Below are 27,942 nucleotides of genomic sequence, written 5' to 3'. Positions count from 1 at the left end.
CCTATTTTTTTTACATCTCTATAATATTCTGAAGCAGAATCCATTGCTAAATCAATTTTAACAAACAAAAAACACAAACAATATTGTTATGACATATGGGCCTGCACTATATCTGGAAAATAGGTCTCGACTTGATTTCATAACATACTAGCAGAAGTACCCGGCATTGCCGGGCGGGGGAGGCGAGGGGGAAGGGGAGGGGAGGGGAACGGGGGGGAGGGGAGAGGGGGGAGAAGAGGGGGGGAGAAGAGGGGGGAGGGGGAGGGGAGAAGAGGGGGGAGGGGGAGGGGAGAAGAGGAGGAGGGGGAGGGGAGAAGAGGGGGGAGGGTAGAAGGGGGGGAGGGGGAGGGGGAGGGGGAGGGGGAGGGGGAGGGGGAGGGGGAGGGGGAGGGGGAGGGGAGAGGGTAGGGTGGAGGGGAAGGGAGGGTGATGCTATTTTGTTCGACTTGATTCGACTCGACTTGATTTCATAACATACTAGCAGAAGTACCCGGCATTGCCGGGCGGGGGAGGCGAGGGGGAAAGGGAGGGGAGGGGAACGGGGGGGAGGGGAGAGGGGGGGAGAAGAGGGGGGAGGGGGAGGGGAGAAGAGGGGGGAGGGGGAGGGGAGAAGAGGGGGGAGGGGGAGGGGAGAAGAGGGGGGAGGGGGAGGGGAGAAGAGGGGGAGGGGTAGGGGGAGGGGAGAAGAGGGGGAGGGGGAGGGGAGAAGAGGGGGAGGGGGAGGGGAGAAGAGGGGGAGGGGAGAAGAGGGGGAGGGGAGAAGAGGGGGAGGGGGAGGGGAGGAGAGGGGGGAGGGGAGAAGGGGGGGGGAGGGGGAGGGGGAGGGGAGGGGGAGGGGGAGGGGGAGGGGGAGGGGGAGGGAGAGGGAGAGGGGGAGGGGGGAAGGGGAGACGGTAGGGTGGAGGGGGAAGGAGGGTGATGCTATTTTGTTCGACTTGATTCGACTCGACTTGATTTCATAACATACTAGCAGAAGTACCCAGCATTGCCGGGCGGGGGAGGCGAGGGGGAAGGGGAGGGGAGGGGAACGGGGGGGAGAGGAGAGGGGGGGAGAGGAGAGGGGGGAGAGGAGAGGGGGGGAGAAGAGGGGGGAGGAGGAGGGGAGAAGAGGGGGAGGGGGAGGGGAGAAGAGGGGGAGGGGGAGGGGAGAAGAGGGGGGAGGGGGGAAGGGAGAAGGTGGGGGAGGGGGGGGAAGGGAGAAGGTGGGGGAGGGGGGAGGGGAGAAGGTGGGGGAGGGGGGAGGGGGAGGGGGAAGGGGAAGGGGTAGGGGGGAAAGGAAAGGGTAGGGGGGAAAGGAGGAGGAGGGGAGGGGGAGGGGAGGGGAGGGGAAATGGGAGGAGGAGGGGGGAAAGGGAGAGGGTAGGGTGGAGGGGGAAGGGGAAGGGAGGGGGGAAGGGGAAGGGAGGGGGGAAGGGGAGGGGAGGGATATAAAATGGTTCCTGGCAATTGATCACATCCACAAATGATGCAATCCACACAATTTATGTACTTTACATAACGTTAATAGGAATACATGGCCGTGTAGATGGGAAATACAGTTTGTTTGAAATAAATCACAAATATCAGATGAAAGTTTTTAAAATTTAGAACTATTCTCACTCACAGTTAAACATCACCGCAACATTACGCGGTTGCTTCAACGTTTTCTGTGAATTATATGTCATCATTGTGAGACATCATATACCTGGCCTTGCACCTTGAATGTAGGCATGAATCCTTGCTCAGTGACGACGCGATCTGCTCCAAACGAAGTCATTTGGAACGAAGAGTTGTAATTACGGATTTCCTTCAGGAAGTGTCTGGATTGAGTCGTAGTTGATTGAAGTAGTTCTTTCAAAGGTTCCGGTGGAGATTGGAGAGAAGGCAAAAGGACATTGCCTCCCCTGCAACACATTCCTGGTGTTTCTCCCTCCATTTCAAGGCATGGCAAAACTGACAGGTGAACTACATGGAGCCAATATCAACGTTTGAGAGTAGTCAGTGTTCGGATTGTAACTGAGTGCAGCCTTCTCCCATGCAATGGCCGGCTGCCGTCTGCCTGATGGTTGCCAGTTGTTGAGTCGTTTTTGGCGCTGTTCTTCTGTCTCTCGCTGTCTGTCCCTCGCCAGAGGTTGTTGATTGGCGTTTAGACGTGCCTCTGTCTCATCTTCTGTCTCTCGCTGTCTGTCCCTCACCAGACGTTGTTGATTGGCGTTTAGACGTGCCTCTGTCTCATCTTCTGTCTCTCGCTGTCTGGCCCTCGCCAGACGTTGTTGATTGGCGTTTAGACATGCCTCTGTCTCATCTTCTGTCTCTCGCTGTCTGGCCCTCGCCAGACGTTGTTGATTGGCGTTTAGACGTGCCTCTGTCTCGTCTTCTGTCTCTTGCTGTCTGAATCTAGAGACACGCTCTTGATCGACTTGTCGATGGTGAAAAGTATCTTCATCGGTTTCATGGAGTCTCCGATCAGCGATTTTCCTTGCTCGGGAGGTTGAACGCGACAAATTTCTTTTCTTCGGTGCCATTGCCTTTATCACAGTCAGTCTTCCAGTCACTCACTCGTAGACAAATTCAAAATACCAAATTCAAAATACTCGTAGACAAAATACCACGTTTACACGTGGTAAGAAGCGACGCAAACGCACGATTGCAACTCTGCGTCGTGTCGTGGGCGTGGCCAACGTGGCCTCATGCTCCCAGGTGATTGTCTAACTCGAGCTCGAGAGAGCCATAATGCGCTACGTTATGGCAAAAAATATGGATCTAAAGATGAAAGAAAAAAAAACCTATGTGGTGTGAATGGCAATGTTCCTCGCTGAAATGTGAAAAAACACAATCGCTTTTCGCTCTGAATTACGTGCGAACGCGTAACTGTGAGTTTATGGCGGCAAGGATGGAACATCATGTGATCGCTCTGAGCGAATCAGCGCGCTGCTCTGCCACCGGCTCAGATTCCGTGTCTAATATCCCTCGCTGAAATGCGCTGAGGTAAATATGAATAAAAAATATGGATCTCGGTAAAATCTTTAGGTAGGCCATGTTCTTCCCAGGCTCAATGGCCATGTATATGCCAAATATCAAGCACGTGAGCCTCTCCGTTTAGGGGTCTATCGGTAACATTACACACACACAAACTGCAAACTGTGTTTTATATATACACAAAGAATTAAGTTAAGCACCCCTACACAAAGAATTAAGTTAAGCACCCCCTAATCCTGTCCTGAACCTGAACCCCCTCGAGCACGTTTGGGACATGTTGGGACGACAAATTGCGAAGATGGTCCCTCCAATAGCCAATCTGGATGAATTGGAACGTGCATTACATCGGGAATGGAACAACCTGCCACAGCAACGCATACGACGGCTTACAGGGTCTATGAGACGTAGGGTTGAGCCAGTGATCCGATCACGTGGGTCCTACACACGTTATTGACGCAAAGATCGCTAGAGGTCTTCTCAGAACAATGACTGTACGTTAGAAAACATAAACGTCATCCACACTGTCCGTGATGGACCTATAGCTCCATACTTAAATTGAGGTGAAAATATGCCTAAAATTCCCAAAAAATTCCACCTTAAATTATTCAGAATAAAATATTGAAAACGGCATGATTGTTATGTTTTTATGTGACCATAATATCACTTCTCCAGAAAATATAGCAATATCATGGGTATATTACACTGTTTTGACGACAACAAACTTGTAATGTGCGAGGTTGTAAAAAAACGGGGGGGGGTGCTTAACTTAATTCTTTGTGTATATATAGATGGTAACCCTACTTTATTAGTCCCCTGCCGGTATACACCGGAGGGGACTATAGGTTTGCACGCCGTCCCTCCGTCCGTCAGTCCGTCACGCAAATAACAGTTTACCGGACTGTTTTTCTAAACTCTTAATGCTAATGATTTCAAATTTGGCACATGGTTTCCTTATGATAAGTTACAGATCAAGTTCGAATTTCACGACGTTTCGATCATTTTTGATAAAGTTATGGCACTTTGAACTTTGGTAGGGGACATGTATTGCAGTGCAATACTCAGAATGCTTGTTCACTGAGTTTCTTAATTCAATAAATCTTTCCGGTCTGCCACCGCTCAAGATGTCTCTGAAGGTTAACACTCCCATCGTGCTGTTGCGCAATCTCAATTCGTGCAATGGTGACGATAACACTTTACATCTTAACCAAGGCCATCGATCGTCTTCTTGATTGAGCGTGCCGGGTCTATTCTCCTTATTAGTCCCCTACCGGTGTACACCGAAGGGGACTATAGGTTTGCACTCCGTCCCTCCGTCCGTCAGTCCGTCACGCAAAGAACAGTTTTCCGGACTTTTTTTCTAAACGCTTAATGCTAATGATTTCAAACTTGGTACATGGTTTCCTCATTATAAGTTACAGATCAAGTTCGAACTTCACGACGTTTCGAACATTTTTGACAAAGTTATGGCACTTTGAACTTTGGGAATTCTGATAATACTGATGATCCTTAACTCAGTGCCATTTTAAGTTTTAATTTCCTTTAAAAAGGATTTTCTCTGCAATAATAGGACCGATTGAGATCAAATTTGCACCGTAGGGGGGACTTGGTCTGGAGAATATTGTAATGGTAATTATGACGTCGCAGGTCACGTGGTTCGGCCGCCATATTGTTTTTTGTGAAAACACGAAAACCCCTTTTTCTCTGCAACGGCTAAAGAGATCGAGGCCAAACTTTGCAGGCAGAATCGCATACCCATGACGAACAAAAAAGTCAGCGAGCATGACGTCATGCGTCACATGGTTTCAGAGTTATGACGTTTTAAAGCATGAACCTTTAAAACCGAGCTCCTCCCTCATTTTTGATCCAATCGAGGAGAAACTTCACAGATCTGTTCAGCATGTCAGTCTACTAAAATGTCCTTTTGGAATTGGCGATAGGGCACGTGGTTTGGCAGATATCGTTAATTAAACGAAAATATTTTAAAAAATGGATATCTCTTGAATCGCTAGAACCTCAGATCGTGAGTTGGTAATTATATAATTCACACAGTGCAATACGTACAGGCCGCTCAACGGAGCGACATTGCGGGCTTATCAACGAGGCGAGGCGTGACACACATGTGTCTCAGCATACCTCAGATCAAGTTTGAAAACCAGCATCAACCGTGCATAAATTTGCATATTTGATCATTTTTGACAAAGTTATGGCACTTTGAACTTTGGTAGGGGACATGTATTGCAGCGCATGTATGCTTGTTCCTATAAATCTCCTTTCTCAATCTGACACGGATCTTCCTTTGCAACACCACCGACGACAGTTTCCGGTTCGGCCGACCTTTGCAATGACTTTCAACAAAAGCCAGGATGAGAGCCTGTGGCAGTGTGGAACCCTGCTTCCCAACAGAGCGTGTGGCAATGTGGAACTCCGCTTCCCAACAGAGCCTTTGGCGGTGTGGAACCCTGCTTCCCAACAGAGCCTGTGGCAGTGTGGAAGCCTGCTTCCCAACAGAGCCTGTGGCTGTGTGGAACCCCGCTTCCCAAAAGAGCCTTTGGCAGTGTGGAATCCTGCTTCCCAACAGAGCCTGTGGCAGTGTGGAAGCCTGCTTCGCAACAGAGCCTGTGGCAGTGTGGAACCCCACTTCCCAACAGAGCCTTTGGCAATGTGGAACCCTGCTTCCCAACAGAGCCTGTGGCAGTGTGGAAGCCTGCTTCCCAACAGAGCCTGCGGTCGGGTGGAACCCCACTTCCCAACAGAGCCTGTGGCAGTGTGGAACACTGCTTCCAAACAGAGCCTATGGCAGTGTGGAACGCTGCTTCCCAACAGAGTCTGTGGCAGGGTGGAGCCCCGCTTCCCAACAGAGCCTGTGTCAGTGTGGAACCCTTGTCATCCACCGTTTGCCCTTCACGTGACTCGTGGTGGTCCCTCTCGGCTCTCCCCCCGTTGGTATTTTTTGTGCACATAAGATTGTTCACGGTTCTGTTTAAATATTATTTAAATATGTATAACCTTTCCCCTTCAGTGTTTTACTCAGTGGTATTTTACAACACGCTGTTTTTCTTCCTATTTAAAAGGCTTTTCTCAATTTCCTCTCCAACTCATTCCACCTCAAAAAAAAGAAATTCAATATCTTATACGTCTCCCTCACTACATGGTCTAAATTCACATTCATTCCATCCCTCCTCCATCATTCTGAACCGGATTGCTAACTTGAAAATCACAACAAACCCAATTTGTTTTCAATGTTCGTCTTTCATTAATCATCCACTTTCTAAACTCCCCTCTTGCCCATCCCATCCAAATCCCTCCCCTTGCACCTACACTCCTAAACTCCCCCCCAACCCCTCCCATTCAAATCTCCCCCCATACCATTCCTCTCCAATTCTCCCTCCTCCCCCCTCCTCCTCGAAGCTGCCTCCTCCCCACTATCTCATACCTCCACCCCCCCCAACCTTCTTCTTTCCTCTGCCCCCCATCAAACAACCCCTCACTGTGCCTCATCCCTTCACCTTCAAACCTTTCATCCTCCTCATCCTTCCCTTTCTTGGAACTCTTCTGCAATCGCTGACACACTAACAACTGCTCTCCCTACCTCCCCCTCTCATCCTTCATCTTACCCTACTCCTCCCCTCCCCTGTCCTGTACCCGATGCTCCCCCCCTCTCTTCATTAACGGTATGGACCTCAAACATCCGGGGCCTTCGCTCAAACCTGACTGATCTCTCCATACAGGTTGCTTCTGACAATCCAGACTTGATCTGCTTAACAGAGACTTTCCTCCTTCAAGATGTCTCTGATTCCTTAATATCTCTTCCTGGTTACTCCCTCCTCCGGTATGATAGACCTGAGCCTCGGCCTGGTGGTGGGGTGGCTATCTTTATCAAAAACTCTCTTCCTCACTCTCCTTGCACTGCCCTCTCTCCTCTTCACCCCCAGGAGTACCTCTGGCTACGGCTTCCTCTCCGCTCCCACCTTTTGTTCATATGTGTTCTGTACCGTCCCCCAAACAGTGATGACTCCATCTACATTTCACTGTCCGACAACATGGACCAACTTCTATCCACTCATCCCAACTCTCTCTTCCTCATATGTGGTGACTTCAATTGTCATCATGCCACCTGGTTGGGTGTGGGTTCCTCTCTCACCAGTCATGGCACCTCAGCAAAGGACTTCTGTGACTCACTGGGATTGACACAATCTGTCAATTTCCCGACCCGGATCTCAGCCAATGGAGTATCTTCTCTTCTAGACTTGGTTATGACTAACTTCCCTGCTAATGTCTGCTGCTCTTCTTCTGCTCCAATCGGTTCTTCTGATCATGTGCTTGTCAAAGTGGACATCTCTCTGGCCATTCTCAGAGAGCCTCCTCAGCGTCGACGAGTCTGGCATTTCACTCAGGCCGACTGGGACGGTCTTCAAGCAGCCATCATTCGTCTGGATTGGTCTCCCATCTCCACTGCCTCTGACATCAATTCTTCCTGGGAATTCTTCCAAAGCAAACTGATCTCTCTCATGCACAGATTTATCCCATCTCGCCTTCAGTTGTCTTACCCTTCCTCCCGTCCATGGTACACTGAATCTTGTGGTGAGGCAGTTGCCCTGAAACAACTTGCCTTTGCCTCTTGGAAGGCTAATCCAACTGAAGGAAATCTCAGTTCCTTCCACCAAGCTCGGAACAAGTGTGTGTCTACCCTCAGGAGTGCCAGGAAGCACTATCTCTCCTCACTCAAGAATGAACTCTCAAACCTGTCTCCTTCCTCCAAATCCTGGTGGCGTCTGGTCAAATCCGTTTCTGGTGTTTGTTCCCCCTCCATCCCCTCCCTTACCTCAAATGGCCACACAGTTGACATCGCATGTGACAAAGCCGAATGCCTCAACTCTGTTTGCCTCAAAATCCTTAGTCCCAAACCCATCTCTCTCTGTTCCCACCTTTCCCAGTCGAACCAAACTGCTCCTGGACTCTGTGACCTTCTCTCCTGACAAGGTGGAGGAGTTTTTGTCAAACCTCGACTCTGATTCTGCAACTGGACCAGATGGCATCAGCCCACGGGTCCTAAAATCCTGCTCTGCCGCTCTATCTCACCCTCTCTCTGTTCTTTTCACCCTATCTTTTGCTCAAGGTCATCTGCCAGCATCCTGGAAATCAGCAAACATTACCGCTTTACACAAAAAAGGTGCAAAAACAGATCCTTGCAACTACAGACCAATCAGCCTGCTCCCAATTATCAGCAAAGTCATGGAATCCATCATTGCTTCGGATATGAAATCTTTCCTCTTCTCCAATGGCTTGATCTCTGATCATCAATTTGGTTTCAGACCAGGTCACTCTACTCTGGACATGCTGCTTCTGCTGTCTCAACAATGGATGGAGGTCCTCAATGCCAAACAGGAAATCAGAGCTGTCTCCCTTGACATATCACGTGCCTTCGATATGGTCTGGCACCCAGCTCTGCTCACCAAACTCTCCTCCTATGGTATCCATGGAAATCTCCATGCATGGCTTGCGGACTTCCTCTCTGGTCATAGTCAACGTGTGGCCCTGAATGGATTTCTCTCATCTCCCCTTCCCGTTCAGGCTGGAGTTCCCCAAGGCAGTGTGCTGGGCCCTGTGCTTTTTCTGGTCTTTATCAATGATCTCTCCGACTCTCTGGAAAATCCTCTGTATCTCTTTGCTGATGACTCCACTCTCTGCCGCTCCATTCCTCTTCCCTCAGATCAGCAGTCTGCAGCCTCTGAAGACCTGGACAAAAATCACAGACTGGTCAAACATGTGGAACATGTCTTTCAATCCTGACAAATCTCACACTCTTACTATGTCTCTCCGAAAAGATCGACTGGACAACCCTCCCATCTACTTTCTCAACAATCCTCTCCAAGAAGTTCTGTCGCTCAAGCTTTTGGGTCTCACCATCTGCCATGATCTTTCTTGGGAAAACCACATTTCCAAGCTGGCCTCCAAAGCCAGTCGCCGACTGGGCATCCTCCGTCGTGCGAAGTCCTTCCTAGGCACACCTGAGCTCCTCACCACATACAAGGCTTTCATCCGCAGCTCAATGGAATACTGTTCTCCCATATGGGCTGGTGCTCCTGCCTCACACCTGGCTCGGCTTCACGCTGTTGAATCCAAAGCTTTCAGAATCATTGGAATCTCCCGCGATGAAGCTATCTCTGAGGGCCTTTCACTCACTCACCGCAGGCAGGTAGGTGGTCTTTCTGTCTTCTACCGACTCCTCTCCGGCCTTGCTCCCCCAGCTCTCTCTGTGCTCTGTCCCCCAAATATTCCTACAGGTCGCACAAGATCTGCCAGCCACCCTCTGATGGTTAAACTGCCGAAATCTCGGCTCTCTGCTCACCTTCACTCTTTCATTCCTCTTTTCTCCCACCTCTGGAACAAACTCCCACACTCACTTCAATCACACTCCTCCCTCCAGGTCTTCAAAACAGCTGTTCACCACCATCTCTTATCTTCCCCCATCCAAAACCTTGATCTTTTCTACCCCCACTAATTCACCCCAGATCCACCTTGTTTGAAATTCCAACTTCTTTCCTGGAAGTCTTAGCAGTGTCCATATGTTTTATACCTCTCCCACCCCCCCCCCCCCTTCCCATGCCTCCCCCCCAAAGCCCTCTCCCTCCCACAGTTCTCTCGATGTCTCCATGTCTCTCGGTCCCTGCTCTCAAATGTTGTGTTTGTGTCCTTCCCCCTCTCTCCCCATCTTGTCTACCGCTCCCGATGTTATTTGTTTTGTGTGTCTGTTTGTCTTTCTGTGTGATTAATGTTCGCTCTTTCACGAGCCTCGATCTTGTATACAAAAACAAACAAACAAAAAAAAAACCCTGCTTCTCAACAGAGCCTGCGGCAGGGTGGTACCCCGCTTCCCAACAGAGCCTGTGGTGGTGTGGACCCCGCTTCCCAACAGAGCCTGTGGCAGGGTGGTACCCCACTTCCCAACAGAGCCTGTGGTGGTGTGGTACCCCCGCTTCCCAACAGAGCCTGCGGCAGGGTGGAACCCCGCTTCCCAACAGAGCCTGCGGCAAGGTGGAACCCCGCTTCCCAACAGAGCCTGTGGCGGTGTGGAACCCCGCTTCCCAACAGAGCCTGTGGCGGTGTGGAACCCTGCTTCCTATCAGCCTGTGGCGGTGTGGAACCCTGCTTCCTATCAGCCTGTGGCGGTGTGGAACCCCGCTTCCCAACAGAGCCCCCGGCCGGGTGGAACCCTGCTTCGCACCAGTGTTTTTACACACAGACAGCTATCTAGCTGGATGTTGCAGCGATTAGTGTAGGAGACCCACTCGATCTGCGCATCTTTCCAACCAGAGTAAATTCCGGATAAGGGGACGGACTGAACGGGTTGCGGGCCGACAAACCCGAAAGTTGTTTACTATGAGATACTGAGGTCGTATAAACTCAGGGGCAGATTGCGAGTGAATTTGGAATGTCTGTGAAGTTAGCATCCTTTACGCGATTCAAAGGTACCGTTACCATTACAAAAAAGGTTGTACCATGAAAAAGGTTGTACCATTATAAAAAGTGGGACGTGTAATGGGTAAATAAGGGATTAGAGTAATGGTTCAAATCCGGTAAAGGCCGAGGAAACAAGACGCAAATACGCAAATAGGGTTAAAGCGCGGCGTTACGCGCGCTGCTTGTGAGCAAGGAGGAAGCGGACAAGCGGTAACATATAAACGTCTTTATTGTAAGACTACACTAACACTGAAATGCTCCGGGCTGGTCGCCCGGTGTATATCATGAGGCCACGCCTACCCCTCAGGCGTGGCCACTGCCCACTTGGTGCGTGGAATGATGTCACCACGCCAGTGGGCTTTTGTGTCCGCCACACGCGCCCCCCCAGAATTCCCGCGCACCTGGAGGGCCAGTTTGCGGGGCAGACGAATGACCCGGCCGAAGCGCCCCCTGGCGATCGGCGGCGTCCGGGGTGCAGGGATGCCAGGTGGGATGCCCCTGGCTGCCCCTGGGATGGGTGCAGGACCGGGGGGCGGCGTGGCGGCGGGGCTGGGCGGTGCCGGGGGTCCGCCCGCAGGAGGGCGGCCCCGACGTGGGGGTCGGGCCACTGGCGGTGGATGGTCCACATCGAGGTGGGCCAGCTTGAGGCGGTCTACCGAAACGCGGTCAGGAGTACCGCCGATGTCCAGGGTGAAGTGCTTAGCCCCGGTCTCCAGCACGCGGAAAGGCCCGTCGTACGGGGGCCGCAGTGGTGTCCGATGGGCATCGTGGCGGACTAAGACGTACTCCGCCGTGCGAAGCTCCGGGGCGACGTGCGTCGGTGGGTGCCCGTGGCATGCCGTTGGCAACGGGGCGAACCTCTGGGCGGTCTCTTGCAGAGCGGAGCGCTGCTGTGCCGCGGACCATGGTGCTGTGGAGTCGGGGAGGAACTCGCCCGGCACCCGCAGCGGTTGCCCGAAGACCAACTCCGCCGCGGATGCGCGCAGGTCCTCCTTGGGCGCCGTCCGGAGGCCCAGCAGGACCCAGGGGAGCCTGTCGACCCAGCCGCCGTCGCGGAGGGTGGCCCGGAGCGCGGCCTTCAATGAGCGGTGAAATCGCTCACACAGGCCGTTAGCCTGGGGGTGGTAGGCCGTGGTTCGGTGCAGCCGGACCCCGAGCCCCTGCGCAACCGCCCCCCAGAGCTCCGAGGTGAACTGGGGGCCGCGGTCGGATGAGATGTCTGAGGGGGCGCCGAACCGGGCGACCCAGGTGGCGATGAAAGCCTGCGCGACATCGGCCGCCGTTGTCGACGCCAAGGGCACGGCCTCCGGCCACCGGGTGGTGCGGTCCACCATGGTGAGGACGTAGGTGAAACCCCACGAGGGGGGCAGAGGTCCCACCAGGTCCACGTGGACGTGGTCAAACCGGCGTTCCGGCACCGTGAACGGGGCCAACGGGGCCTGGGTGTGCCGGTGCACCTTGGCGCGCTGGCACGCGAGGCACGTCCTGGCCCAGCCGTGGACGGCCTTCCGGAGGCCATGCCAGACGAACTTGTCGGCGATCAGCCTTTGGGAGGCCCTCGCGCCCGGGTGGGACAGGCCGTGGATGGCGTCAAACACCTGGCGCTGCCAGCCCGCGGGCACGATGGGGCGAGGACGCCCGAGGGAGACGTCGCACAAGAGGGCCACGCCCGCGCCGTCGAACGGCACCTCGGTGACGCGGAGGCCCGTGACGGCGGTCTGCAAGGCCTGGACGTCGGGGTCAGCGGCCTGGTCCGCTGCCATCCGGGCATAGTCGATGCTGAGGTGGACTGCGTGGGCGACGGCCCGGGAAAGGCAATCCGCCACTGGGTTGTCCTTCCCCGCGACGTGCTGGATGTCCGTCGTGTACTCGGACACGGCCGAGAGGTGACGCTGCTGCCGGGCCGACCACGGCTCGGTGACCTTGCCCATCGCGAAGATCAGCGGCTTGTGGTCGACGAAGGCAGTGAACGCCCGGCCCTCGAGCAGATGGCGGAAGTGCCTGACCGCCAAGTGAAGTCCGAGCAACTCGCGGTCGAAGGTACTGTAACGGCGTTCGGGCGGGCGAAGCTGCCGGCTAAAGAACGCCAGCGGTTGCCAAGCTCCACGCACCCATTGCTCGTGCACCGCGCCCACCGCGTAGTCCGAGGCATCGGTGGTGAGGGCGATCGGTGCATCGGGCGCCGGGTGCGCGAGCATGGTGGCGTTAGCCAAGGCGAGCTTCGCGCCCGTGAACGCCGTGTCCATCTGCTCGGTCCAGGTAAAGTCGCCTTTGCCCGGCTTACCTCGGAGAGCTTCGTGCAGGGGGCGCAGGAGCTGGGCGATACGGGGCAGGAACCGATGGTAAAAGTTCACCATGCCCAGGAACTCCTGCAGCCCTCTGATCGTGCGGGGGCGCGGAAACCCCTTCACCGCCTCCACCTTGGCCGGCAGGGGGACGGCTCCGTGCCTGGTGACACGGTGCCCCAGAAAATCGATTGTGGCGGCGCCGAACCGGCACTTTGCGGGGTTCACAATCAGGCCATGCTGGTCCAGGCGTTCGAAGAGCGTGCGGAGGTGGTGTAGGTGCTCTTCGCGGGACACGCTGGCGACGAGGATATCGTCCAGGTAGACGTAGACAAAATCCAAGTCGCGCAGGACGCTGTCCATCAGTCGCTGGAACGCCTGAGCCGCATTCTTCAGACCGAAGGGCATGCGCAGGAACTCGAAGAGTCCGAATGGCGTGATGACCGCCGTCTTCGGGACGTCCTCCGGCCTGACGGGGACCTGATGGTAGCCGCGTATGAGGTCCACCTTCGAGAAGAAGGACCTGCCCGCCAAACGGGCGGAAAAGTCCTGAATGTGGGGGACGGGGTAGCGGTCGGGAGTCGTGGCGTCATTGAGACGGCGATAGTCCTCGCACGGTCGCCATCCCCCGCCGGGCTTCGGCACGATGTGCAGCGGCGACGCCCAAGCGCTCTCTGAGCGCCGAACGATGCCGAGTCGCTCCAGGGTAGCGAACCCCGCTTTTGCCACCGCCAGCTTCGTCGGCTCGAGGCGGCGTGCCCGGGCGTAGACCGGTGGCCCGACGGTGGGGATGTGATGGGCCACCCCGTGCTTGACGGCCCCTGCCGAGAAGGTGGGCCGCGTGAGGGCCGGGAAGCCGGCGAGGAGGCGGGTGAATGCGTCCGCTGCCGGAACCGAATCGTTCGGCAAGCCGCTTGGCAAGCCGCTCGTTGAGCTGGGCAACGCACAAGCGAGCGAGCTGAACGTCTCGGCCTGGACAAGCCGTCTGCGCTTGACGTCGACCAGGAGCCCATTAGCGCACAGGAAGTCCGCGCCAAGCAGTGCCATGGGCACGTCGGCGGTGACCAACGTCCATCGGAAAACCTGCCCTCCAAACCGCAGAGAGAGGCAGCGTTTTCCGTACGTACGGATGGGCGTCCCGTTCGCGGCAAGCAGCGCGGGGCCCCCACCCGCGGCGTGCTTGTCTGACGTGCCGGCGGGAATGACACTCACCTGCGCTCCCGTGTCGCACAGGTAACGGCGCCCGGAGAAGGTGTCCGTTATGAACAGCAGGCTGCTCGAACGGCCGGCGCTCATCGCCACTATTGAGCGCCGGCCCGGGCGTTTCCCGACCCGTTGAAGGAGCACGGCGGATGACACCGCCGAGCTTCGTGGCCGAACTTGGCGTGGAACCAGCACCAGGTGGTGGAGCTGGAGGAGCGCGGCTGGCTCCGCCAGGCCGGTGGTGTTGGCGGGTTTCCCCGCGGTGGCCGTTTTCGCCGCGGCGGTGGGCGGGGCGTGGCGGCGTTCACGAGGTGCGTATCAGCATGCTGCTGAACATCAGCGCGCTGTAGAAGCTGATGCTGTGGAACATGCTGCTGAACATCAGCGCGCTGTAGAAGCTGATGCTGTGGAACATGCTGCTGAACATCAGCGTCGAGGGCCGTGACGGCCACGCCGACGCTCGCCCGCGTGTCCGTAGCGGCGAAGTACCTGTCCGCCTTGGCGGCCAATGCTCGGGGTTCCGTTAGCTCGGTCCCGGCCAACGCGAGGCGAACCTGCGCTGGAAGTTGGCGCCGGAAAAGCGCCCGGAATAGCGAACCGGGGGCTTCGTCGCCCAACAGTGACAGCATATGGTCCATTCGGACCGACGGGCGCGTCTCACCGAGCTCGGGGAGATCCAGGAGGCGGTCGGCCCGTGCGTCGTCCGTGAGGCCGAACGTGGCTAGGAGTAGCCGCTTGAGTGCCTCGTACTTGTGGCCGTCCGGTGGGTGGCGAAGGACGGACACAACTCGAGCGGCCGTGCCGGGCCCGAGGGAGGCGACGACATGGCAGTAGCGCAGGTCGTCGTTGGTGAGGCGCCGAAGCTGAAATTGGGCTTCGGCTTGAACGAACCAGACTTCGGCCTGGGCCTCCCAAAATTCGGGAAGTTTAATCGCCATTGCCTTGTCGTTGGCCATTGCAATGGCGTCGTGTTCGGAAGGATCGCTACGGCAGATCCAACGTCGAGGGTCACCAGTAAAGCGCGGCGTTACGCGCGCTGCTTGTGAGCAAGGAGGAAGCGGTCAAGCGGTAACATATAAACGTCTTTATTGTAAGACTACACTAACACTGAAATGCTCCGGGCTGGTCGCCCGGTGTATATCATGAGGCCACGCCTACCCCTCGGGCGTGGCCACCGCCCACTTGGTGCGTGGAATGATGTCACCACGCCAGTGGGCTTTTGTGTCCGCCACAGGGTAATGATTTGAATTGGTTAATGGTTCAAATCCGGTAAAGGTTTGAATCAGGTAATGGTAATTGGGTAATCCGGATTTAAACCATTACCCGATTCAAATTACCGACTCAAACCTTTACCAGATTCGAACAATTACTCTAATCCCTAATTTACCCGATTTACCCATTACACATCCCCCTTTTTGTAATGGCACAATCCACAACTCCCCCCATTTTTGCAATGGTATAACCCTACCTTTGAATCGTGTAAAGGGCAAAGGGTGGTAACTTCATGGCATAAATAGTACAGGTTGTTGTGTAATTTCGTTCAGATTTTTTGGAGATTTGCAAACCTATACATATTTGGACACTACAGAGTATAAGCAACCAGAAAACTAACGTTTCCATTTTCTCAGAAGTGTGTATGGCGGCCATCTTGGATTTTCAAAAATGACCACGCAGGCATTTTGGTCAATATTTCAGCTTCTCAACCACATGGGGTCCTGGTTATAACAGCCAAACCTCTATTTTAAGGACAATGAATCCAAAGGCACCCAAGTACAATATTCCTCGTGACCACAGAGCAAATTATTATGCCAATTGTTATGTTAATTTAGGTCATGTAACTGATTAGCTGAACGCCTAAGTTTGGGATAACACTTGGGCAACATTTATGAATAACTACATCTAAATGGCCTTAAAGGAACGACAATCAGCTTCAATATCATTGCATAACAGAACACAATATCAGGCAAAATCGTTTACTGTGAAAAATCAATCATCATCATCATCTTTATCGTTACTCTCGCCAATTACTGTACTAATGTTCTGAGAATCTTGATCATTCTGGCACTTTGTGGGGCACAAACAGAGATCTGTACAGATGAAGTAATTTTATTTCCCACGAACATCTGGAAGAGGAACAATCTCCTCTGCACTGGCCATCCCGAAGATGACCTTGATGTCCGATTTACTGGACCATCGGTGTCCTGGTAGAAGCCATTATGAAATGGATCCAGGATCTCCTGCTGGGCCATGCTTGCCTGATCCCATACACTACCCAGAATATGTGCCCTTAGGATAATGACATCTAAAATGGTCTTAAGGGAGAGATCAGGTTTATATCTTGACACACGCGATCACTTGTTATTATAGCATAACTGAACCCAATTTTGGACTGTGTAATCAATCATCATCATCAATCTCGTCATTCAATGTAATATCCCGAGAATCTTCATCATTCTGGCACTCTGTGCTGCATAAACAGAGATCTGTACATGATAAGTCCTTTGACCTACAAGAGCATCTGGAAGAAGAACAGTCTCCTCTGCACTGACATCTGACCATCTCAATTATAGCCTTGGGGGCTGGGAGGACCACCGTTGTCATTGGCTTCACTTGACCTTCGGTGTCCTTATAGAAGCCATTCTCAAGTGGATCCAGGATCTTCTGCTGAGCGACGCTTGCCTGACCCCATACTCTGGCCTGGACATGTGCCCTCAGGATGTGCTGCTTAAGAGCGCCAAGAGTAGGAGGAAGATTCTGACTTTCAGCCTTGTGCTTGCAGAAAAGATGCCATCGCAGCTCAGAGATGCTCTTTATCTGGATGCCTTTTGGTGAGTATGCAGCACACACGAATTCAGCTAATGTGGACACCATCTCTTCAATCACTTCAGTGGCCTCTGTAAGCATCTGCAGAGCCTTGACGATATCTTCACCTGCTTTCATGAAGACCTGCAGCCAGGTTGTCTTGCCTATTCGAGAGGAGCTCCCTGTGTTGTCTGCCCCTGTGAATGCATGGAAGGCAGGCAAAGCCTTTGCTCTTTCGGCACCGAAAGCTGTCCATTTAGGCTGTACTTGAACAACTCCAGAAACCATCGAAACACTTGTGTTTCTTAGCAGGAGGTCATAGTTTGCTATCACCAGCACTAGTACATCGGTGTCTGGAGAGAACACCACTAACTCTGCATCAGATGAGTTTCGATGTGATGCCAGCACCACCTGTTGGATCAGCAGTGTGTCCGCTTCTTCGTGGTTGTTACCCTCAAATAACAGTTCCCTGTTGCTCTTAGTATGTCCTGCAGCAGTTGTAATTATCAGCTTGGAAGAGTCCTTGTTGAATTCAATGGTTTTTGCTGCAAGATACTCGGTGAGATCAGCATTTGTTTTGTCATGAGAAAGGAAGCGGCTCATTGGAATATGATTGATGTTTGTGTCATCTTTGACTTAATACTGGACTGGGTCCTTTCCCTGTCTCCTTTTCTCCCTTGTTGTAGTCTTCAGATAATCAACCCTGTAGGTATCAAACACGAGAATGATCTCATCACCATCTCTCGTTAGACACACCAGCCTCTCATTGAACAATCCACTGAGATCTTTCACCGTCACGACTGTGGCAGGTTTCTTTGTCGGCTTCTGCACAAGCACCATACCATCCACAAGAGCAACTTTCCGACTGGAATTGGTACCTTCGTTCGATGTTTAGTCGATGGTTTCTGTATCCATTGCATCTTTCGACTGGAGGCTTGCCTTCGTGTTGGTCATGTCATCACCCTCACTTGTGATAGCAGAATGGACCAGGTCTTCCTCACATGCAGCTGGAGAGTAGAGGACAGCTGGTTTCCTTCGGTTCTTTTGTAGAACGGACGAAACACTTGGTATCTCGGTGAGGATCCTGTCTTTCAGCCACTGTCTACTGAATGCAGGTGAATGGTTTTTCAAGCCGTCTGCACAGAGCATGTTGACATATGTGGTTTCGATGTCATCCATTGAGAGGTAAGCTTGGTTCTTAGTTTGCACATCAATGAGGTTGATCAGTTCAATCAGACAGGCCCTTTGTAGCATATTCTCTTGGTGTGCACCTCTACTGCTTCTGTCTCGCAAAACATGGAACACGTGTTTAGTCCAACACAGTTTGTGGTACCTAACGTCAATTGCGTGTGCGTCACCCGGTGATATACATGTGCTCAATCTCGTGTTGAATGAGGCATCATGTGACATCTCTACAGCGTCTCTGAGATCTTTACCAGCGTTTTCTGTCCTGACTGTGTACAACTGCTGGTCATCATCCTTCTGGCAGAAGAAACACTGATCCTTGTTCAGCGGCACTGTACACGACCGTGTGAACGGCAGTGCATATGAAGTGGTAGATGGGCCAGAATAATCTATTTCGGTGCTTCCACTCTTCTGTCCACGTTTTTTTGCAGTGTAGGATCCTATTGATTAATGCATGGGTTCTGCGTTCTCTGGCACGCTGTATCTGGTCCTTGTTAGTTGCATTGGAGTAGCAAGTCCGGTGACATATAGCATTCTCTATGGAGAGTTGGTCTTTCGTGCAGTCTTGGTCGATTTTGAACTTTTACATAGTTGCCATCAAACAAACTGGCTCTCTCTTCAACAGTTGCCAACAGATTTTGATAGGAGTCGATTCTGGGTTGTTGTACAAGTGAGCCTTTCTTCGCATCATCAGATTGGCACAGCACACACAGCTTCCAGTTCGTGGATTCCTGGGTTTGATGCGTCCCTTGACAAAGGCTAGGTATCTCACTCATGACATGTACCTACTGGAATCTGCAAATACAGCAAATGAAACCACCACCTATAAACACAGCCACCACCATCACAGTATTGACACAGTTCACATATTGACACATGTCAGTATGTGTTGTACACATTAATCCCATAAAATGCAGCGGAAAATAGCTTGACAAAGGCATAATGGCCCCCAGAAGTGATTTACCAAATTACAACTGATACCATTGTATTCTCCGCCCCTGAAAATGTATGTTTAGCCATTCAAATGAAGACCCTGGGTGGTTTAGAAGCTGAAATATTGAGAAAATTGCCTTTGCGGGAGGTCATTTTTCAAAATCCAAGATGGCCGCCATATATACTTCCAAGAAAATGGAAACATTGGTTTTTTTTGTTGGCTCGGCTCTAACTTCCAAAAATATACAGGTTTGTAAATCTCCAAAAAAACTGAACGACAGCCAAGCTCTGAACATAGTGAACCGGACTATTAGAGGGTTAATTGATCCCAAGAAAATGTTGCCTTTTAAAACTCCAAATGGACTAATTTAGCTCAGTAAATCAAATTTCCACAAAATATTGTATAGTTTATTACAACAAGAGCACGCTATATGTAGAAATTGAATTATTACCAGGGACCGCCATCACCCCTTCAACCCCCCTCGATCTGCCATGAAATAAAACCTTTTTAATTTTTATTTATTAATTTATCATCACCATTGTTCGCCATCAACAACAACAACATGCATTTTAAAGGCCATTTTCCCTGCTAGAGTGGGGGTTAGCCTTGTGGTCCCCATGACAATCTTCTCCATTTTGCCCTATTTTCTGCATCTCTCCTTGTTAACCCCTTTGCCCGCATTTCTTCTTCCACCATCTTTAGCCAAGTCTTTCTCGGTCTTCCCCGTCCTCTACTTCCTTCTACATTCATTTCCATCACTCTTCTCAACCAGTCACTTTCATCCTTCCTCAACACATGACCAAACCATCTCAACCTGTTCCTCTTCACAGCATCAATCACAGGCTCTATTCCCATCATCTTTCGCAATTCATCATTTGTCTTCCTCTCTCTCAACGATACTCCGCATATCCGTCGAACCATTCGCATTTCCACCCTTTCCAACCTTCGTTGCTGCTCTACGTTCATTACCCATGTCTCGCTCCAATAAATCATAACACTTCTCACACATGCAGCATACACCTTTCCCTTCAGCTTCAACGACACTCCCCTCATCATCAGCACGCCACTCAGTTCCCGAAACTTCTTCCATGCACATCTCACTCGAGCAACCGTTGCCGAGTCTGATCCACCTTCTCCATTCAGCATGTCTCCGAGGTAGCAAAATGTTTTCACACCTTCCAGCTTCACGCCGTCTCCAAGATCCAACTCAACATTTCCTCCATCTGCAGCTCCCTCTGTGCACACCTTACATTTGAATGTAGCTGCCACACTGGTTAATGACCCTCTCAGACCACTACATTTTTGATGAACCCACTCAGCGCACATTGTACATTGAATGGAGTTCACTCCGACACCCTTCCTACACACAGCACAGGGCCACTTCCCAGTTCTTTCCACCTCACCACATGCTTTACCACTTGCCATCACCTTCGTCTTTCGGATATTCACCTTCAGACCTTTTGTCTCCATACATTCCTTCCACGTGTTCATCTTTTCCTTCAGTCCATCCATACTTTCCACAATCAACACCAGATCATCTGTATACAACAACTCCCACGGTAAACCCTCCTTTACGTTCTGAGCCAGCACCTCCATCACAGCTACAAATAGTAGTGGACTTAGTACCGACCCCTGATGCACTCCCACCTTCACCTCAAACTCACCACTGTTCCCGTGCTTCGTCCTTACAGCTGTGCGCACTCTTTTGTACATTGCCATCACTACTCTGATCAACCATTCCTCCACTCATAACTTCCTCAATGCTCATGTCAATACTTTGCGTGGTACCCTATCGAATGCTTTCTCCAGATCAACAAACCCAAGAAACAACTTCTTCCTCTTCTCCATGTACTTCTCCTGCAACTGCCTCATTGTTCGCCATCACAAAGCATAAATGATACCAATGGAAGCTAGAACGACAGTCTTCCACGTCACGACCGATATGCCTCCACCCACATTATTACATCACTATACAGACTTGAACCAAGTTTGATTTAAATCCTTTCAGCTGTTCTCAAGTTATCACATTTTTACCCCATATGACCTTTGATGCCGAAATCTAATAAGTTTGTCTTTGCATCATAATATGTACTTGTACCAAGTTTGGTCAAAATCCCATCACTGGTTCACAAGTTAGCTGGGTAACAGAATTTTTACCTAACGAGGCCTTTGGCCCCTTGACCCCACAATCTAATCAATTCATCTTTACATCATTATCTATACTAGGACAAAGTTTGACTTGGATCCGTTCAACCGTTCTTGAGTTATCGCGGTAACGAAAACCTCGAACAGCCGGAGCGACGGACAGCCAGAGGAACAACCCAAAAACGATGCTTCTGGCGACTGCGGCAGGAATTAAAATTGGACCTTAGATTTCTCCTTTTCATGCCAAAGCAGCAAAGCTGCGCGAACACGAGAGATTCAACGCAATGACCAAAGAATGTGAAAGAAAAACAAAACTTCTTTTAATATTTATTATTTTGCTGCAGCAGCACACACAGACAATGTTCACACACTTATTAACAAAGTAGAGTCAACATGCTCGAGGTATGAGATACTTCAAAATAAAAAGGTAGCAAGGAAGATTCTCCGACGTCTCCATGTAGGGCCCCACCACACTTAGGAGCAACAACGATTTAAACTTTGGTTCACAGAGGCACAAACAACAAATGGGGAGCTGAAGGTGAGCAAGTGAGGTCGAGAGCGTGTTCTGATTGGCTTAAGTGAAACGGATATTACTCAGGTGACGAAGCTAGAAATTGCATGATTTCAGTGACGTTACGCCGCGTGCAGGTACACCTGTTCAAGCACGGTGTTTCTTTATGAAGTTGATCAGACCATTGGTAGAGGAATCGTGGGAAGTGACAGGCGCAGATGTATCAAGCTCCGGCTCGATGGCCTTCGCCAGCTGCTTTCCCAGTTCAACCCTGCCGACGTCACAATCATCGTTACAAACAATACAACATCTCATGGGTCCAATGCAAGTTGAAAAATAACGGGTAAAGTACATTGGAACGGGTATCGGGACTTTTCAACAAGATAAGGCTTCCTGAAGGACAACGCAGTGGAATACAAAATGCTGTGCCCTGGTCCGACAAATGTATGCCGACAACTATAGCTTCAGTCAAAAGTTGCCAAATGTTTTATATCACGAGTGTTGAAAAGGTTATTTTTATTTTTCATCCACAAGAGTCGATATTCAAATTGGAGCCCAAGTCAAAACAGGTCAGAGTAGATCGACACTCGGTAGAGCGCATACCTTCACCAAGCCGAACGGTTTGTAGGTTTTGTGGCCGGATCCGAATCCGGACCTCAACCGAAATTGAATTGGCTTGTTCTTGTCATCTATCCAACTCATCCATCAAGTTTTGTCCATAACTTTTTGAAATATCGTGCTGCAAATCATTTGTGGACCCATCTCTCTCAATGGCGAAGAATCACTTTAAAATTAAATAATTCTCGTATCTAGATCTGGATCTCCACCAAAATCAAATCACTTCATCCTCGTCACACACCCAACCTGTCCACCAAGTGTCGTCCAAATCAGTCCATAACCTGTTGAAATGTCCTGCTCACAGACAAACAGGGGTGACACCATAACCTTCGTCCACCTATGGTGGCGTCAGTAAAAAAAAGCGTTATCGACCGTCGCTACTCTTTTTTGTCTTCATTAACAGTTCAATAACCAGAAAGGTTAAAGATCACCATTAATAGAGAAACAATGTCATGTACTCACCCCCACTGGTCATAGCTATTGATGTCCCATATAACTCCCTGCACGAATATCTTGTGCTCGTAAAGGGCTGATGGCGGACAAATCACAGAAACAAGAGCAAGACAATCAAAATCGCTCCTCAATCCAAGGTTTTCACGAACAAAGATGAATATAAATCATTTACAAATATCTCACCAATCAGGATCCCAAGGGTGTACGGTGTGAGTTTCTTGAAAATGAGAGAATTTGTTGGACGGTTTCCTTCAAACACCTAAAGCCACAAAATATCCAATATCAATGAAAACCTGTAAACTTTAATGGGTAAAACAGCATCAAATCTGATTTAAAAATAGGTTCACGTGTGCAGATAAATTCCACTAGTGTGTGTGTACACCTATAGATACAAGTCTCCTTGATACACAATCGGCACACAACCTAGATGGTAATGGATCCAAGGGTATCCTTGGTTTATTCTTATTGTGCAGACTCTGGAATTAGGGACAGCAGGGACGGGGAGACAGGAAGAACACAAGAGTCGGACAGAACTGTGTGATGTAGGTGTGTGCGGTCTTCCCTGTGCTGAGTATCGGGAGGCTGGTCTCATGCTGGACAGACAACAATTGAGCATTGCAGCAGGCTCGCCCTTCAGACCCCTTTTAGCCTTACAGACCCTTATCCACCAGTTCGGCAAGTCTAGTCTGGTCTGGTCTGGTGTGCCAGCTCTCCAATCTGCTGCAGGGCACTCTCTCCTCCTGGCCCACGAGCGCTGAAATAGCACACATGGACATGCCATCTCTCGAGAGCATGTATGGGGGGGGGGGGGGGATGGGGGTGGAGGTGGGGGGAGTAGGTGGGGTGGGGGGAGGAGGTGGGGGGGTTGGAGGTGGGGGGTGAGGTAGTGGGGGAGCTGGTGGGGGGGGGGTAGGGGGGTAGGGGGAGGGAGGAGGTGAGGTGGGGTGGGGGGGGGGGGGTCGATATTCCGAGGCTGTTCGTGTCTCCGAAAGACCTGTGGAGCCGTGGGCATCGATGGGAGATTCCAGGACGACGTGGCTGGTAATTTGAGTGGGAGAGGCTAATCAAGGAGCGGAGGCGAAAGCCGATACGAGGTACGAGTGGATTGTAGGCCCACGTATCGCAGAATCAATGCTCTGAGGCTGTTCATGTCTTCGGAGGATATGAGGACGACTTGGCTGGGAAGGAAATGATCGGAAGGGCACAGAAAATGCTTGGCTGATGGATGCAATGGGCTTGGAGGCCTGCGACCTCAAATGAGGCCGAACGGTTGATTGCGTCTTGGACATGCTGTTTGCAGCCTCAGACGAACGTTATTTTGAGAAGCGATCGACAAACGAAATGTGTGGTGGAAATAAAGGAAAATAAAACGAATTATGGGACACAGACCCCTTGTACTCAGTCTGTGCGGCAGCACCACGCAGGCGGAATGCTCACTGTAAACAATGAAGGTTGCACCTCGTCTTGTGAGAAGAAAGACAATCTCACAAACACAGTCTCAAGGGACAGCAGGTGAGCCTGCTGCACCAAGCTAAGAGGCTGTGGAGGTGCCACCTGTCTCAAACGCAAAGCTCGACAAGAGGTACCTAAAAAACGAATGATGGAGTATGGAGGAGGAGGCCATTTAGTCCTGTAATGTATATTCAATACATGAACAGTAGGGGATGGCCGGCAGGGGAGCTAGAGTCATGGACCATCTGAAGACTAGATTGACCACCAGAGCAGAGATGGTCCCATTCAAAAAATGTTGAAAATAGTGTCAACGGCATATAGATTCCCCAAAAAATAAAAAAAATAAAACTAATACAGATTCATTCAACGGAACCCCCCCCCCCCCATGCCAAATAAATAAATAACATCCTCCAATGCGGCATTGCCGGGGCGCCCTCGACGATACAGCCGTGCAGCACATAGAAACGGCGCATTGCCCACCCTCACAACCCGCCCCCCCCCCCATGCCAAATAAAGAAATAACATCCTCCAATGCGGCATTGCCGGGGCGCCCTCGACGCCCGGCGATACAGCCGTGCAGCACATAGAAACAGCGCATTGCCCACCCTCACAACCCCCCCCCCCCATGCCAAATAAAGAAATAACATCCTCCAATGCGGCATTGCCGGGGCGCCCTCGACGCCCGGCGATACAGCCGTGCAGCACATAGAAACGGCGCATTGCCCACCCTCACAACCCGCCCCCCCCCCCATGCCAAATAAAGAAATAACATCCTCCAATGCGGCATTGCCGGGGCGCCCTCGACGCCCGGCGATACAGCCGTGCAGCACATAGAAACGGCGCATTGCCCACCCTCACAACCCCCCCCCCCCCCATGCCAAATAAATAAATAACATCCTCCAATGCGGCAATGCCGGGGCGCCCTCGACACCCAGCGATACAACCGTGCAGCACATAGAAACAGCGCATTGCCCACCCTCACAACCCCCCCCCCCCATGCCAAATAAATAAATAACATCCTCCAATGCGGCAATGCCGGGGCGCCCTCGACACCCAGCGATACAACCGTGCAGCACATAGAAACAGCGCATTGCCCACCCTCACAACCCCCCCCCCCCATGCCAAATAACTAAATAACATCCTCCAATGCGGCAATGCCGGGGCGCCCTCGACGCCCAGCGATACAGCTGTGCAGCACATAGAAACAGCGCATTGCCCACCCTCACAACCCCCCCCCCCCCCCGCACCGTAAACAGTCACCCTAGCTAACAATACCCATGACCCCAAACCCCTCCCACCCCGCCTCCACCATCCCCTATCAACCGTCACCTGAGCTAACAATACCCCACGACAACCCCACACGCCACTCCCCCTTCATCATCCCCAATCGGTATCGGAATCCGAGCTCGCATTGCACCGTTTCTCCATGTACCGTCGACAATACCCATGACTGCCCCACACCCCTCACCCCACTCCACCACCCCTCACATACCCCCATCAACCATCACCCTACCTAACAATACCCACGACCCCAAACGGCAAGATCACGGTGAGTTCACAATGTGACGTCACTGGCAATCTTGAAAATCGACAGTCCTGGGTTTTTTCGGCACTTTGTGATTGGCAAAAAACCCCCAAAAAACAACAAATTAGACCGTGATTAATGATTGCCAATGGTTTTCCAGACAAATAAATTGCGTTCAGGTTCCCCTTGAAGGGTTTTTTTGGGGTCTTTTCAGTATTTTGGGTCTTGATGGTCTTTTGGGTCTTTGGGGTCCATTGGGTCTTTGGATCTTTTTGACCTTTTGGGTCTTCAGGGTCTTTTTGGTATTTTGGATCTTAAAGGATCTTTGGCATATTTAGGGTCATCAGGGTCTTTTGAGTCCTCTGGGTCTTAAGGGTCTTTTGGTTCTCTTGAGTCTTCAGGGTATTTGGGGTTTTCAAGGGTCTTTGGAGTATTTGGGTCTTCAGGGTCTTTTGGTTCTCGAAGGGACTTTAAGGGTCTTTGGGGTCCATTGGGTCTTTTAAGTCTTTGGGGTATTTTGGGTCTTTGGGGTCCATTGGGTCTTTGTATTTTAGGGTCTTCAGAGTCTTTGGGGTTTTTTGGGGGTCTTTGGGGTCCATTGGGTCTTTGGAGTCTTTTCAGTCTTTGGGGTCTTTTAGTTCCTCTGGGTCCTCAGGGTCTTTAGGATCCATGGGTTATTTAGGGTCCTCAGAGTCTTTTGGGTCTTCGTGTCTTGTAGATCACCTGGGTGTTGAGGGTGGGGGGGGGGGGGATTTTTGGGTCCTCTGGGTACTTTCGGTTATGTATTTCAGGTTACATTTGTGGGTGGAGTCAGGTCAGCTGTCCAACCAATGGGTGAAGAGCGGAAATACATACATACCATACATATACTTGCTCCATTATATATAGATTTAGATATTTTTTAAATCGCAAATACGTGAAGCGCGGATGCCGAGGCAGGTTACACGCTATGAACCCGAATATGCGGGGTGCCCAAATGGTGGCACCACGAATGTTGAGATCCGACTGTATTTTAGTATGATGTGCCAGTGGTTCAGTCTGCAGCTGATACTTGACCTTTTTCTTTCTGTGCTGGTGTGTTTGGTCTTTGTTGCACAAACATTTTCCCTTTGCCCCATTTAGTCTGTTCATTCATTAACCCTTGTTCTGATCTTCCATACACCTTGATATCCGTGTTCACGTATACGTGTGTGTGTATGTGTGTGTGTGTGTGTGTGTGTGTGTGTGTGTGTGTGTGTGTGTGTGTGTGTGTGTGTGTGTGTGAATATATATATTAAATGATGGAGGAAGAAGATGGTCACCTTATGGGGAAGTAGCTTTTCCAGGCCATCACCAGTTTTGCCTGCAGCCTGGAGTTCCTTCCGAGCCTCGGCTTCGGTCTTACCCTTCATAAGAGCTTCCGTCTGTGCCAGGAAGTTAGCCATCAAGATCTGAGGAGGGTAAGAGGACATAGAGAAATGGGAATTGTGCCAGGAAGTTAGCGTTCAAGATCTGAGGAGGGAAAGAGGACATAGAGAAATGGGAATTGTGCCAGGAAGTTAGCGTTCAAGATCTGAGGAGGGAAAGAGGACATAGAGAAATGGGAATTGTGCCAGGAAGTTAGCCATCAAGATCTGAGGAGGGAAAGAGGACATAGAGAAATGGGAATTGTGCCAGGAAGTTAGCGTTCAAGATCTGAGGAGGGAAAGAGGACATAGAGAAATGGGAATTGTGCCAGGAAGTTAGCGTTCAAGATCTGAGGAGGGAAAGAGGACATAGAGAAATGGGAATTGTGCCAGGAAGTTAGCGTTCAAGATCTGAGGAGGGAAAGAGGAAATAGAGAAATGGGAATTGTGCCAGGAAGTTAGCGTTCAAGATCTGAGGAGGGAAAGAGGACATAGAGAAATGGGAATTGTGCCAGGAAGTTAGCGTTCAAGATCTGAGGAGGGAAAGAGGACATAGAGAAATGGGAATTGTGCCAGGAAGTTAGCGTTCAAGATCTGAGGAGGGTAAGAGGACATAGAGAAATGGGAATTGTGCCAGGAAGTTAGCGTTCAAGATCTGAGGAGGGTAAGAGGACATAGAGAAATGGGAATTGTGCCAGGAAGTTAGCCATCAAGATCTGAGGAGGGAAAGAGGAAATAGAGAAATGGGAATTGTGCCAGGAAGTTAGCGTTCAAGATCTGAGGAGGGTAAGAGGACATAGAGAAATGGGAATTGTGCCAGGAAGTTAGCGTTCAAGATCTGAGGAGGGTAAGAGGACATAGAGAAATGGGAATTGTGCCAGGAAGTTAGCGTTCAAGATCTGAGGAGGGTAAGAGGACATAGAGAAATGGGAATTGTGCCAGGAAGTTAGCGTTCAAGATCTGAGGAGGGTAAGAGGACATAGAGAAATGGGAATTGTGCCAGGAAGTTAGCCATCAAGATCTGA

The 27,942-nt window shown here is 51.1% G+C and overlaps 1 protein-coding gene across 1 annotated transcript in view; it reads right to left on the bottom strand.

Moving 5' to 3' along the window:
• Window positions 1-21,288: 21,288 nt before the first annotated feature.
• GPI (glucose-6-phosphate isomerase) overlaps window positions 21,289-27,942 on the bottom strand; it is a 102,792-nt gene continuing 96,138 nt past the window's right edge. Inside the window, exons 15-18 of the mRNA XM_068119083.2 lie at window positions 26,834-26,962; window positions 22,739-22,814; window positions 22,565-22,631; window positions 21,289-21,755 (exon numbers count right to left, since the gene is read on the bottom strand). Coding sequence (XP_067975184.1) covers window positions 21,632-21,755; window positions 22,565-22,631; window positions 22,739-22,814; window positions 26,834-26,962 — 396 coding nt within the window. The 3' untranslated portion in view covers window positions 21,289-21,631. The remainder of the gene's footprint in view (window positions 21,756-22,564; window positions 22,632-22,738; window positions 22,815-26,833; window positions 26,963-27,942) is intronic.

The sequence above is a fragment of the Myxine glutinosa genome, chromosome 6, assembly GCF_964187855.1.
Source record: "Myxine glutinosa chromosome 6, kmMyxGlut1.1, whole genome shotgun sequence".
NCBI lineage: Eukaryota > Metazoa > Chordata > Myxini > Myxiniformes > Myxinidae > Myxine > Myxine glutinosa.
The sequence above is the reverse complement of the archived record's forward strand: the minus strand, read 5'-3'. Positions and strand labels throughout refer to the sequence as shown.